Here is a 14,671-nt window from a genome sequence, read left to right as displayed (position 1 = left end):
ATTCCAATCGATTCATCGCTTCGCGACTAGTCCGATTTTAGTGATGGCATGATCAAAGTTGTTTATCAAAACGTAATTTGTGGTGTTGATGGGATTAAAATTTAATGTGAAATCTTAAATCCTAAAATTGTTTGCACAATTTTTACATCTTGGAATTAAATTACGGTAAATTTCTGGATGACCAAAATGGTCAAATATTTGATTTGATTTAGTTTCAAATTGTATGATTTTATTTCAAATGCCCAATATTCGTGCAAATGCAAATAACTTACAAAATCTAGTAGAGAAAAAATTATTTTAAAATTCTGATTCTTTGTTTATTTATAGAAAACGTAAGGTCACGATTCAAAAGACATATATTCGACGACGAAACAACACATCAGTTCGACATAAAAGAACACATCCGTTCGATCATGAAAAGACACAGCTTTCCATATCAAACTTCTTATTTACAAACATAATTAATTCAAAATTAATTCCAACACCTATTTGATTACGTTCGCACTAATACATATATATATATACACAAGACATAGCTCGCGAACATGCTCATTACTCAAGAAAGTGACCATTTTACTAACGAGGCAATGACGCTGACTTAATTGCATATTCTGTATATCTAAAGTTTTTAAATATTATCACTCAATTATTCTTTGTCGTATATATCCAACTATTTTTAACAACATATATAACAAGTTAGTTAACAACACATGATGGAGTAATAATTAAAAAAAAATTCAAATTAATAATATATCAAAATGAAACAAATTCATTTCATACTTAGACTGCATAAAAGTAAAACATGAATTTAATTGAATTTTTAATATTTAAATTATTTTATTACCATTACTTATAATTAACTAGTAAAGGTAAAAAATCAATTTCATATAAAAAATAAAAAAATAAATTACAAGATTTAAACTAAAATCAACTCAAACCCAACTAAAATTAAATAATTTCTTTATTCATACACAACTAAAGATAAAATGATTTTAAAACCATATATATTTCTTTTTTATTTCTTTCCAAATATATACATATATATATTTTATAAATGAAATTAGTAGAGGAAATATTTCATTCCAAACGTATTTACTATAATCTGAAAGTAGGTGACGCTTCGCAGGCAAAGTTTGCATATGGAGTGCTATAAATTCAAATCCATTGCTAAGCATTTTCCGCAAGTGAAAACAACATGGCATCATCACCAACCTTCTCGAAAATCACTCTGTCTCTTTTTTCTCTCTTCATCATTTCAGTTTCTTCATCCTATGCAACTTCTCGCAACATCAATGACCGTGGCTTGTTATACACCCCAAAACCACAAGCAGAAACGCTCATAAGAGGCCTTAACCTATTTCCAAAAGATCCTGTTAACATAAGACTAGGTGACACTGTTGGTTTTGTCCCTGGAAAGATCGTGGAGAAGAAGTTTTCGTTTCTTGGTGCCTCTGGGGCTTCTGTTGAAGACCTTGGTCACCATGCAGGGTATTATTCGCTTCCTCGTTCCAAAGCAGCAAGGTAAATATTCTTCTGATTCAAACTCTGGCATATGTTACAGGTTTTACTTTTCTCACCTGGCAGAGGAGAAACTATGTTATGTTGTGAATGGGGTCCACCAATTAAAAAAAAAGAGTAACCACCTTTTTTAGTCCCTGGCAATATCTACGAAATCTTTTTCAGTCCCTGGCAATAAAAAAGGACTAAATTGATCCCTGAAATTACAAGAAAATGGCCACTCTACATATTTGGGAGTTGACATAAGGACTAACATGATCTTTTTTTGTAATTTCAGGGACCAATTTGGTCCTTTTTTTATTGTCAGGGACTAAAAAGGATTTCGTAATATTGACAGGGACTAAAAAATATAGTGTTTACTCTTAAAAAAATAAATAAATATGAGAGATGAAAACGTGAGAGTATAATTTCCTACATTTTAAACTTTATATTGGGTTTTTAAGTTTCTATGTTTTTTATTTTATTTTTCTGTCTAGAACGAGAATCATCAAGACAAATATTTTTCTGCGATTTTAAGGGGTTTTTTAGTTTGCGTAATTCTTTATATCCAGACAAACGAGAATCTGGTGTGGCAAAGTGCCAAGAGATTCAGAGTAATGTGGAAAATGTAAATAATGTATATACGAAGGATATTTTGGTTAAAACGATATATAAATAGTTGACGTGTTCTTTTAAGTTTTTGTAAGTAATTAACTGTGATCATGTGTTAAAGTTGGGCAGGTTACAAATTTTTTTTGTTTACAAACTATGTTATATTCTTTCGGGAGAACACTAATTTTACTATGTTCTCTCGCGGGAACAGTATAATTTGTAAAAATTTATCAAAAAATTTTATAAACGGATCATTTTCCGTTAAAGTTAACGTAATTAGCTACACCAAATGATAGTAGGTCAGTTAGTGTTAGGAAACTGCATGTGGGGTGAGAATGTGTTTGATCTTCCTTAGTATCTTCTTTGGGAGGGGTTTAAAGTCTTAATTCCGATATCCGTCCCAAATTAAACTAGTTGCGAATCGATGAATTAATTGGAATATATATTTCCAAAAAAAAAAAAACGTACTTAGCCACACAAAAAAAAAAAATTCTTCATGATGTTTAAGGTCAATCGTTGGTTGTATTGTACCGCTTTAGTCTTTTTTTACAAGTAGCTATTATTTTGGTTTACTCGCTTTTTTCAGTCGATCGTGATGTTTTCAAAGTGACGACGGATATAAAGGAACCGTAATATTGACCAACAAGTAACGTGTTTGTTGATACGTCATAAACATAATATAATTATACAATAGCTAATTATATAATTTCACATGGTTGTATCATTGTGCAGTCGTTTAATTAACGCAAGTGTTTTTTTTTCCAAATTAATTAATTTAAAATCTCTCTCTTTAATTACTGGCTAACATGTGGTCCTGGCTTGAATTGCCATATTTTCTTCTATGATTTGCAGAATGTTCTATTTTTTCTTTGAATCCCGAAACAACACGAATGACCCAGTTGTCATATGGTTGACTGGTGGTCCAGGGTGTAGCAGTGAATTAGCTTTGTTTTACGAGAATGGTCCTTTCAAAATTGGCAATAACTTGTCTCTTATATGGAATGATTACGGATGGGATAAGGTAACAATCATTGTCATACCAAAGGCATTGGTTAATTCAGAGAATCAAGTTGTTGCACCAAATTTATTTTCTCATTCTCATCATCAAGATGGTGTTTTCTCATTTTGTAGGTATCAAATATTATATTTGTTGACCAACCAATTGGGACAGGTTTCAGCTACACTTCCGATTCTGCTGATATTCCCCATGATGAAATGGGTGTTAGCAATGATTTGTATGACTTCTTGCAGGTAATGTAGAAAAGCCAAGCTTATTAAGATGTAGAGAAGTATATATATGTTATATGCTTATATATAAATAAGATCCACTAATTAATCTTACTATAATGACAGGCATTTTTCAAGCAGCACCCCAAGTTCGTTAAGAATGATTTTTACATTACTGGAGAATCATACGCAGGACACTACATTCCAGCTCTTGCATCTCGGGTTCACAAAGGAAATAAAGAAAAACAAGGAATTTATATAAACCTCAAGGTCTTTATACTACTTCTTATATAATTTATATCATCAGTCATCATTATGAAACGATAATTAGTTTAGCCTTGCTAGTATTGATTTATTTGATCCAATATAATAACAGGGCTTTGCTATTGGTAATGGGTTAACAAATCCTGGAATTCAGTACCAGGCATACCCAGACTTTGCATTAGACACGGGATTAATTTCAAAGGCTGAATACGAAAGTATCAAACAGTTTATCCCAGGGTGTGAGCAGGCCATAACAGCATGCAGTACAACTTCCCCCTAGTTTTTTTTTTCCCTATTTGTTAATTCATTGAGCTAGCTAGAAATGTATGTTTTATCTCTTTGTGATGTTCATTGATCTGTGTTTGATTCATCAGACTCTAAAGGTGGACAAAGCTGCGTGTCTGCGTTAAGTATTTGCGAAAACATATTCGCTCGTATCTTGGACATTACTGGCGACATTAATGTAAGTAATCATGAAAGAACATTATTTATTATCATTATACTTTTTTTCTGTTCAGCATGGTTTGAGAAAATAGTGTAGTTCGAGTTAATTACTTACTGCATTTTGCTTATTATCGAATTGCAGTACTATGACATCAGAAAGAAATGTGAGGGAGAATTGTGTTATGACTTCTCAAACTTGGAGACACTTTTAAACAAGCAAAGTGCGAGGGATGCTTTAGGTGTGGGGGACTTGGAGTACGTATCATGCAGTCAAACAGTGTATGATGCCATGATGCAAGATTGGATGAGAAACCTTGAAGTGGGAATCCCTTCACTTCTTGAGGATGGAATCAGAATGCTTGCGTATGCTGGGGAAGAAGATCTCATATGCAATTGGCTTGGTGAGCCTTCTTGATTCATTTGAAAACAAAAAAGTTGTATGTTGGATTGCATTCTTGATGTTCTTCTCAATTGGCAGGGAATTCAAGATGGGTTCATGCCATGGAGTGGTCAGGACAAAAGGAGTTTGGGGCATCCCATACAGTGCAATTTATGGTTGATGGTGCAAAAGCAGGGAGTCTGAATAGCTATGGACCTCTCTCTTTCCTCAAGGTTTGTGTTTAGGGGTGTATTCTTGACCCTAACATTGCTAATAACACATTTGGTAACTTTGTTTTTGTGATACAACAGGTATATGGGGCTGGGCACATGGTCCCTATGGATCAACCAAAAGCTGCACTTCAGATGTTGCAAAGCTGGATGGAAGGGAAATTGACTGTGGCATTGAAATAAGATAATGTCTCTCTTAATTGGTTCAATCACTGCAAAATAAAATCCAACCTCCTCTGACATGAACAGTGATCACATTTTCTTGTGTACATGACTTCATGTATTTATTATATTTGGATGGTAGAATATATATTTTTTTTTTCTAAACCTTTTATCAAGTTCCTGTTCTTTATACCCGTGTTAACAAATGGTGCACAATTTTTGTGCTGATTCTGTGCAAGAAAATGTCAATTATTGAACAAAAATTGAACATATTCGGCATGATCCCAAGTGATTGATAAGAGATTCATTCCGTTCCCATGTCATTGTTGGGACCAAACTTAATAGCCAAATGCAAATTGAAGTAAATTTATAATACAGAAAACCGCAACAGTAATAGCAGCAACACAATAATTTCGAACACACTAAGTTGAAAAGTCAATGTGGGAAGAAAAACCACGGAACTTTTATCGGAGTCCATCTAAACTTCCACTATCACCAATCAATAATAATAGGTACGCATACATAATATTATCTCTCTATAGGAATCCAACAACATCATCAAATAGATAGAAATCAAGAGATAGACTAAGGAGAAAAGTCACCAAAGAAGCTTCAAAAGGAGAAACCATATATGTGGGTCTAGAGATCTCCAAACCACAAAAGGACAGGTGGATGTGAAGTAATAGATGTCACAAACACTCTCCTAAAATTTGAGCTTGTTCCGACGAAGTCTCACCGTTGAATCCGCCGGAGAAAACCTTTTCTTTCCTTCTCCCCTACGCGCTTTTGCTCTCTCTCTATTTTTCTTCTTTTTTTTTTTCCTTGTGCACCCGTTCTCTCTCTCTCTCTTCTTTTTATTTTCAATCATTGTCTCTCATGGATCGTCTGACTTGTGATTTTACAACCTCTACTTGTGGGGGCTGCCCCCTACTCAATGATCTCTCATCAACATTATCCACTACCTATGAACCATCATGACCAACATGCTCTTCATAAACCTCTTCTCCTCCAATGGCGCCATTTTAAGAAGAAGGAATTAATGTTGGATCAAACATATTTTTTCCCCCTTAGTAGGCCCCACAATCTTCTCAAAGTGTGTAATATTCTCAGTCACACGGAGTACTACATCTCTGCTTATGAAAATATTCTTCTTTTCTTGGTCCCATCGTTTGTAGCTAAACTCTTTATTTCCATAACCCAGGAAAATGCAAGGAATAATTTCGGCCACTGCTCTTTTGAAACATATGTAAGAGCCTTGCAACCAAACACCATCAGATGAGAGTATGAGGCATCTTTCCCCCTCCATAACCTTTCTGGAATATCTGAGCCTAACGTAGATGAGGGAGATCTGTTCATCAAATAAAAGGTAGTGCTAGCAGTTTTTCCCCAATGCAGCTATCTTCAACATACATCAGATCTTCTCAACAACTGTGTGGTTTTACCTCTCTACTACCCCATTGTGCTGAGGGGTTCAAAGAATTGTCCTCTCATGTCTGATGCCATATTTAGAGAAGTAATTTTCAAACTCTTTTGAAGTATACTCGCCTCTATTATCAGTACAGAGACATTTTAGGAGCTTTCAGGTTTCTCTTTCTACCATGACATTGAACTGTTGAAAATACTGGAACACGTTGTCCTTATATTTCATTAGAAGCAACCACATCTTTCGTGAAGTGTCATTAATAAAAGTAACAAAATATATATTACCTCATAATGATGGAACATCAAATGGACAACAAACATCAGAATGCACTAAGTCTAATATATTAGATTTCATATCATGATGCTTTTGGAATGAGACTTTATGATGCTTGTCAATCACATAATAATCAAATGTATTTAAATGCATACCTTTGACAAAGGGAATTAAAGACTTCTTTCCTAGTACGTGCAAATCTTTGTCACTTGTAACACCTCGTTCTAGAACTGATTTGTTAACATTGCATATGATATTAAGCGCAGTTACAACCAAAGTATTTGAATTAAAATTATGGATAAACTTTTTCTTTTACTTTCTACTTAAGCAATTTATTTTGTACTCATAATATTCAAATACTTTAATTATAACTCATATATTGTGCGGAACATCATAAATCAACTTAATATCATCTACCAATTAGTTCCCATAAATTATCCTGTGTAATACTCACTTTTCCATTTAGACATATTGTATATACTTTAACTAATTTATTATTAATCATAATCAATTATGCAATCATTTAGCATATCACTGTTATATGATATAAACCTTCACCAATTATAAATAATGGTTAATCATACCTCTTATCTTTAACATTTTAAACTTTACAAAACCTCAGTGATGGTAATCAACTACCCGAATATGGAAATCATGTACCATATTGGTTCGAAATAAAATGGATAGCACCTAATTGGAGGGTTTGAGACATTTTCCCAATCTCATTAAACTCTTAATGAACAACATATATAATTTCATACATATTCCAGTCTATCTACTAGACTACTCATAGGATCCATCAATGGATCTTACATATGATTCTTCTAAACATAACTTTTACATCAAAATCATTATTTACATGGCTTCAATCTAAAACATCATAAACTAGTACATTTAATACATAAAGTTCAGGTTTGTGACCATAGTCTCATAATTACAACATCAACCTCATACCAAATTACCTAGCCTCATTGGCATATGATTTCGTACATATGACTTGCACCACAAGCAAGCATTAAATTTACATCTCATGCACAATACATATCTCAAATGAATGTACCTCATTACATAATCTCATTACACATTTTTAATACTCATAATATAAGCCTATACATGATCATTTATCAAATGTAATGAAGGCTTATACAAAATGTATAACCAAAACTGTCATATATATCATGTTTCCATTTGCTCAATACTGATTACATACATCATAATAGTAATCAAGCTATATGTTATGCAATCATTCCACTGCTGGCTTCTTGCCATGTGAAGCACCTATACCATCACTGCTGGTACCTGAAATGATATCCCCAACACGGGGTGGAATAAAAATATCAATAAATTAAGGATCCTTGGAGGATCGCTCCACCCCATAGTTCACCTTACATGCATCACAAAAAATAAACATAGCATATAATACATAATCTCATGCATTATATCAATTCAACTCACAGGAAACTTCCAAGAAAATCCTTTTGCTTTCTTAGATATCTAATCTTAAGGAGGTCCTCATCGGGCTAACTTCAAAGGAAGTCCCGATAGTATAGTCCTTTCAAGAAATATTTTTTCTCTTAGGCATCATATCCCCAAAGAACCCTTTTGTTCCAAGGAAAGTCCATACATGTAGTGCACTTTCAATAAACCCTTTTGTTTCTTACGTATCTAACTCCAAGGAAATCCTCGTCGGGCACCAAGGAAAGTGACTATAAACATACATCTATCTACTGGCTAGAGATCATCTCAAACATAAAGCTCAAAATCATAACATAACTATTATCAACTCAACATCAACTCAAATGCATCATATTATGCTCAAATTCTACAATGCACGTTTATCCATCAAACCATCTTCACGAAGGAATATGGTGGAACACACAAGGGGATTAACGCCAAGGTCTAGAAGTTTACCTTTCTATAGACTTTCATTCACTAATTTTCTTTAACTCGAAATGCTAACAGTCACCACTTTCACACTAAGACAACCTATGGCCAAGGTGAAAGTGAGATCATCAACTCAAACAACACATAAATATTAAGTCAAATGGCTAAAATTTCTGAACATTTACTCATTTGTGGACTTACCCTCTTAGGAAATTTCCAAGAAACTCGATCTTGGTCTAATGAAGCTACCAATTGGTTTTCCTCAATCAATAGACCTCTCGAAAAAAACTCTACATTATGAAATAATACAACATTCACCATCAACCACCATTTCAAGTCTTAAATATCATAAGACTTAATATTTTTTCATGACCAAAATCTCAAAGTGTTCAAATAATGATTTCTTTTGTTGTGCTTTCACAAGAAATAATCCTATGCATATTTAATAAAGTAAACTATATCCAAATCACTCTTTAACTCACCCAACCATTAAAATTTTGAAGTTACTATTCATGCAAACCTAAGATTTTGCAAAATTCATAAAAACTTGAAATAAGTGATGAAATCTTACCACCAATCACCTTAGAATGCTAGAAAAAGTAAACCTCAAGCTCTGATGCACTTAAAACCTCTCAAAACACCAAAAGGTCTCAAATTTACGAAGTGGTTGAGGGGTGATAACTCTCTCCACACAGCTCCCCACTCAAAAATAAGGGTGGAATAGGTTCTTTGCGAGATTCTACACAAGTTTGGCTTTGAAATCACTCAATTTCATGGAATATAACTCAAGTTATGGATTTTTGAAACTTTTCTCTCTTTCTCTCATGGTGGCTGCACGTTTGAAGAAGAAGAAAGGTGTTATGTTGTGTTTTTGGTGGAAAAATGACTTAAGTTAAGTGGTCTCATCCCCACTTGGTTTGGTCAACATCTCCCACATAATTACTTACTCATTTACCTTCATTTATTTACTCAAAACTAGCAATGACTTCACATTTTACCATTGTGTGTTTAACTCATAAATCATGAATTTACTCATCTATCATGGATTTTAACATTAATTGTTCTCATGAGATATCCTCTCCCTAACTCATTCTCGAATTTCTGGTAACTTTTGCAATACCGCATTTTTAACCGAAACTCACTGTAATTACACTTTTATCTAAAAAGTGACTTACATCATATAATTAGATTTCTTATCTAATTAATCTAATATAATCATGCAAAAATCTCTTATTACTCATGTACGAGTTATTATATCACTCATGTGACTCAATCTCCTATGCCACGTCAAGTGAAGAATTATCATGTACTATATTCAATCCACTCTGACATATCTTTACTATAGTCTTGTATAAATTACAACAAGCATCTCTTTCGGCAATCACTAAAGATCCCTTGGTCAGCTTCCACTTTCCATTGTTAAAAGTGCTCCCAAAATCTCTTTTATCCAAAGCAATCCCTGATATCAAATTGAGGTGTAACTCAAGAACATGTCATACATCCTTTAATGTCAGTGTATAACCCATGTTTGTTATTATGCAAACATCACCAATTCCCACAATGTTGCAGAAGCTAGTATTACCCATCTTCGCAGTACCAAAGTCTCATACCTTGTAACTTCTGATGAGGCATTATTGCTTCTTCCTTTTGGCGAAGACCATTGTTTGCACGTGTTAGGTAAATAAGTTGAACGTAAAACTGACACAGGAGCATCTTCTCATACATAAGTAGTAATGGTATTCTTATCATCGTCTATCCTCTAGCTACTATCTTTAATGTGCTCTCTTTTCCAAATCTGACAATTCCTCTTCATATGCCTCTCTATGCCACAATGGTAACACTTGACTTTTACTCTAGATTTTGATATGTTCTGTGACTTTCCATGACTCTTATCTTGGTAATGACCTTTATTAAATTTTTCTTTGCTCCTCCCCCTGTTCTCTGTGACAATTGCTTGTGCATCATTCGAACCTATGGACTTTCTTCTAGTCTTTTCATTCAATAAGGCACTGGTAAGCATACTCACAGACAGTTTACCTTATGGAGCAAAATTACTAATAGATACCACCAAGGTCTCTTAAGAATATGGTAAAAAGCTCATCAACGGTAAAACTTGCAATTCATCTTCAAGCTTAACTTTATTGTGGTCAACTAATTCATATACCTTGATACTCATTCAAGTGTTCATTGATAGCGATATTACCCTTGTACTTTAAGTTTACAAGTTTTATCATCAGTAATGCTTTGTTCCCAACTATTTTCCTCTCTACAAAGTTTTCAGCTTTTTCCAAAGCTCTTCAATCGATGTCTCATTTGCAACATGATGAAACATTGATGTCCAACCACTGCCTAATTGTGCCAATTTTTTTTCTATTAAATTTATTCAATTCTGCTTCTGACATCCCTGATGGTCTCTTAGCATCACTCTCAACAGGCTCATACAAGTTTTTGCATAATAAATAACCCTCCATCATAGTCTTCTAAATCAACCAATTTGATCCATTGAGTTTAATCATAATGCATGAACCACCTTCCATTTCAATTTACACCATAGACACTCATAACTACAAACCAAGGCTCTTGATACCACTTTGTTGGGGGAAACACAAAAACCAAGTGCAAATTGAAGTAAACTTATAACACAAAAAAAATAACAACAACAATAAAAGTAGCAACAATAGCGACACAATAATTTGGGACACGAGATTTTTTACATTAAAAATCCAATTTGAGAAGAAAAACCACTAGACATTTATCAGAGTCCATTCAAATTTCCACTATCACCAATCAATAGTAATAGGTACACATACATAATGTTATCTTTCTATATAACAATAGAGTAATCCAATAACATTATCAAATAGATGCAAATCAAGAGATAGAGTAAGGAAAAAAGTCACCAAAGAGGCAAAGAAGGTTCAAAGGGTGAAACAAGATATGTGGCTCTAGAGACCTCCAAACCACAAAATGACCGGTGGATGTGAAGTAATAGATGCCACGAACACTCCCCTGAAATTTGAGCTTGTTTTGACGAAATCTCACCGTTGGATCCGCTGGAGAAAACCTCTTCTTCTTTCATTTTCTTCCCTTTTCCCCTGCACGTTTTTGCTCTCTCTCTCTCTCTCTGTTTTTCTTCTTTTTCCCATTGTTATCATTGCCCCTATCTCTTTCTTCCTTTTCTTTTCAGTCGCTGCCTCTCTTTTTTGTTTCTTTCTTTTGTTGCAAATGGGCCTCACCATTAATAGAAAGGGGTCACGGACCTAACAGTCATAAACTATCTGGTTTTACCAAAAGTGAAGCCTAGTACTAATTTTTTTTTTAAATACCTCCACTACATATTTAATACTCAAGATTTAAACTCAAGACTGGAATAACCCATATCATCCACGTTTTATAAATATAATAAAGAATGGTCTTATAAATTTACAAAACAATTTCTTAAAAGCCATGCCTATGTTTAAGACATCTCTTTTTCGAATCGTCTGATAAAAGTTATAAACTTGAATATATAAATGATAAAGCATAAACAACAACATAAGTTGTTATTGAAACAATGGAGGCATGCTTGAATTTTGTTCCCCTGGATAGAGGATTGAAGCATTTGAAGTCATTGAGTTTGTAAGTGAAGAAGCCCATTGCCTGTGACAGGTTAATTGTATTTGCTTAACCCCAACTATGTAATTCAGCACAATAAATAAAACCAAGTTGCTTAAATCACCCAAAAGGTGCCTATGTGAGTATGAAGGAAATATTATTTCCTTTTTTTCCTTTTTCACTCTTGTAAAATTGATCTATAATTGTAAATAATTCCTAGAGGGTAATGTTAGAGCTTCTAAACATTGCAATTTTATTTTAATTTTTTTCTGAAATAACGTATACAAATTTTATCCAAATCCTCTTTGAATCATTACCTCAAGCTAATTGGTCGATAAGCATTTCATAATATTTTGATAAAATAAATTGCATGGGAAGTAGCATTGCTCTAACCAAATTCAAGCAAAGGACTGTTATATCTTATGAAAAATTTATATAAAAACAATGAGAAAATTATTAAAAAAAATTGTCACACTCACATAAAAGTAAATGAATTCTATTAAAAGGGAAGAAAGAAAATAAATTAGCTAAACATGTTCATTTTTTATGTGAATGTAAATGAAAGGAAAAAGAAAGTTTCTATAAAAAAAAAAAAACAAGAATATCAAACCAAAAAACAATTCAAAGAAGATGTGGGCGGTAACATTTGGTTGTTTCTTACCTTAACCGCAATAATTGAATATTATAAATAAAAGTATAATGTTATCTAAACATCCAACACAATAATTGATCATTCATAAGTTTTATGTGACAATGAGCAATAATTTGTAGCATTCTTTGATAAACCGTTTTGTTTAAAAATGTTCATAGGTTATATAATAGTCAAATAATTACTCTGGGTGGCTATTTAACTTCAAATTATAATAATCAATGTGCTACAAATTCCTAAAGTGTAAACTTCATACATATCCAAACCTAACTATATATCAGTTCACTAGACTCATATTTGAGAGGGGAAAATATATGCAAATGGTGACTCAATTTTGTGTAGGAAGAGCATTGAATAGGGTCATGCTCCAACCAACATCAAATGAAATTAAGAAACTTGATTTAAAAATAATAACATTTAGCACCTAATTGTTTTATCATTTTGTGGAGAATAAGCAAGCAACCTGTGGTTGTGATTTTATTAATTCCTTTATCCAGTGATGGCCAAGGAACTTGTGAAACATAACTCAATGTGTGACCCACACCCTATTATGTGTCATTAATATTAGGCTAAAATATAACTTACTCCTTTGAACTTTGACCATGTTTTAAATTATCCCCTTGTACTTTTAATTATTTCAATTAACCCCTTATACTTTGTAATTGTATCAAATCAACATTTCTGTTAAAATTTTCACAAAAAGTGTTAAACCTCTTTACATGCCCTAAGCCCTAAATGTCAAAAGTTTATTCTCTTTTTTCCTTTTTTTCTCCAGTGGTCTCTCTTATTACAGTGTGCTTTGGATCTTTTCTTAGCAATATTCGTAGATTGGGATGATTTGGATTTAAATATGAGAAGATTATCGTTCCTCTCTTGTTGGATTAATAAAATGGTTGTAAGAACAATTGTAGGTTGTGAAAATTGAGAACAACTCAAGAACTTGTGAATAATTCAAAGATGCTTTTAAAACCTTGAGAACAACAGATTAAGGTTGGGAAAATAATTGAGATAATATTGCGGTAAAGAACACCAACACCTTTATGATCCCCACCTTGTAACCTGAATTAACATTTACATTCAATTATGCAATTGATCAAACGATTCACTATCTTTTAATTGATTAGTTAAGCATTAATTCCTTAGTGATCTTAACTTTATTAACTCTATTAGAATCCTAATCCCTTAGAAATTCCTTTTCAAGTTAAGCCTTTTAAATCAGTGAATCTTTCACGTTTGCAATTCATGTAGCCTATCCCTAGTGCTTACATGAATTGTTATTTTACCCTTTGTCAGGAACTAGAATCTCAATATCCCTATTGAAAACCCTAACCCTCGCAATCCCAATAAAGTGATCGGTTCTAGAAGAATTATAAGATGAAGAACATGATAAAATAAATGCAATTGGAATAATTAAATATAAAAATTAATCAAACTACAAGGGGTTCACATCAAGGGTTGTGACCCTTACCACAATAATAAAAGACTAGCCAGACATATTCATGTCTGACAATTCAATGTGTGAAAAAAAATTCATGAATAAATAATAACCCGAAAATTTGGGAAGAAGAAAGCTTGAGTCTTCAATCTAAGAGCTTGCTCCGAGTTCTGCCTTCGTTATCTTCTCCGTGCAAAAAGTTCATTTCTTTAGGGTTTCTGACTCCCTTTTATACCCAATAGGGGTGTCAATATAGGTTTTGACACGTGAGTCGACCCGCGACACGACACGAAAATTTGTGTTCGGGTTGGCCCGCAAAAAATTCGTGTCGTGTTCATGTTGGAAAAAATGACACGTAAAAAATTCGTGTCGTGTTCGTGTCGACCCGTATTTTTTTAAAATTATTTTTTTTAATTTATTATTATTATTTTTTTAATTTTTTTTAATATTGATCCATTTTTTAAAAAAAATTTTGTCAATTACCATTTTGACCCCTATTTTGCGTGTTATTCGTATCGTGTCGTGTCAACCCGCAAAACATTCGTGTCGTGTCAGTGTTGAAGATTTTGACACGAATAAAAATTCGTGTCGTGTTAGT

The 14,671-nt window shown here is 33.1% G+C and overlaps 1 protein-coding gene across 1 annotated transcript; it reads left to right on the top strand.

The window, feature by feature from the left end:
* Positions 1-1,195: 1,195 nt before the first annotated feature.
* LOC133303532 (serine carboxypeptidase-like) lies at positions 1,196-4,836 on the top strand. The gene is made up of 9 exons (XM_061503449.1): positions 1,196-1,521; positions 2,962-3,130; positions 3,241-3,360; positions 3,463-3,606; positions 3,713-3,863; positions 3,975-4,063; positions 4,187-4,445; positions 4,523-4,656; positions 4,735-4,836. The coding sequence occupies exons 1-9, from the start codon at positions 1,196-1,198 to the stop codon at positions 4,834-4,836; spliced, it is 1,494 nt and encodes a 497-aa protein (XP_061359433.1).
* Positions 4,837-14,671: the final 9,835 nt, after the last annotated feature.

This window comes from Gastrolobium bilobum, unplaced genomic scaffold, assembly GCF_033153095.1.
Source record: "Gastrolobium bilobum isolate Gb01-03AN ecotype WA unplaced genomic scaffold, APGP_CSIRO_Gbil_v1 utg10809, whole genome shotgun sequence".
Classification (NCBI taxonomy): Eukaryota; Viridiplantae; Streptophyta; class Magnoliopsida; order Fabales; family Fabaceae; genus Gastrolobium; species Gastrolobium bilobum.
Note: the sequence above shows the minus strand (reverse complement) of the source record. Positions and strands in the feature narration are given on the sequence as shown.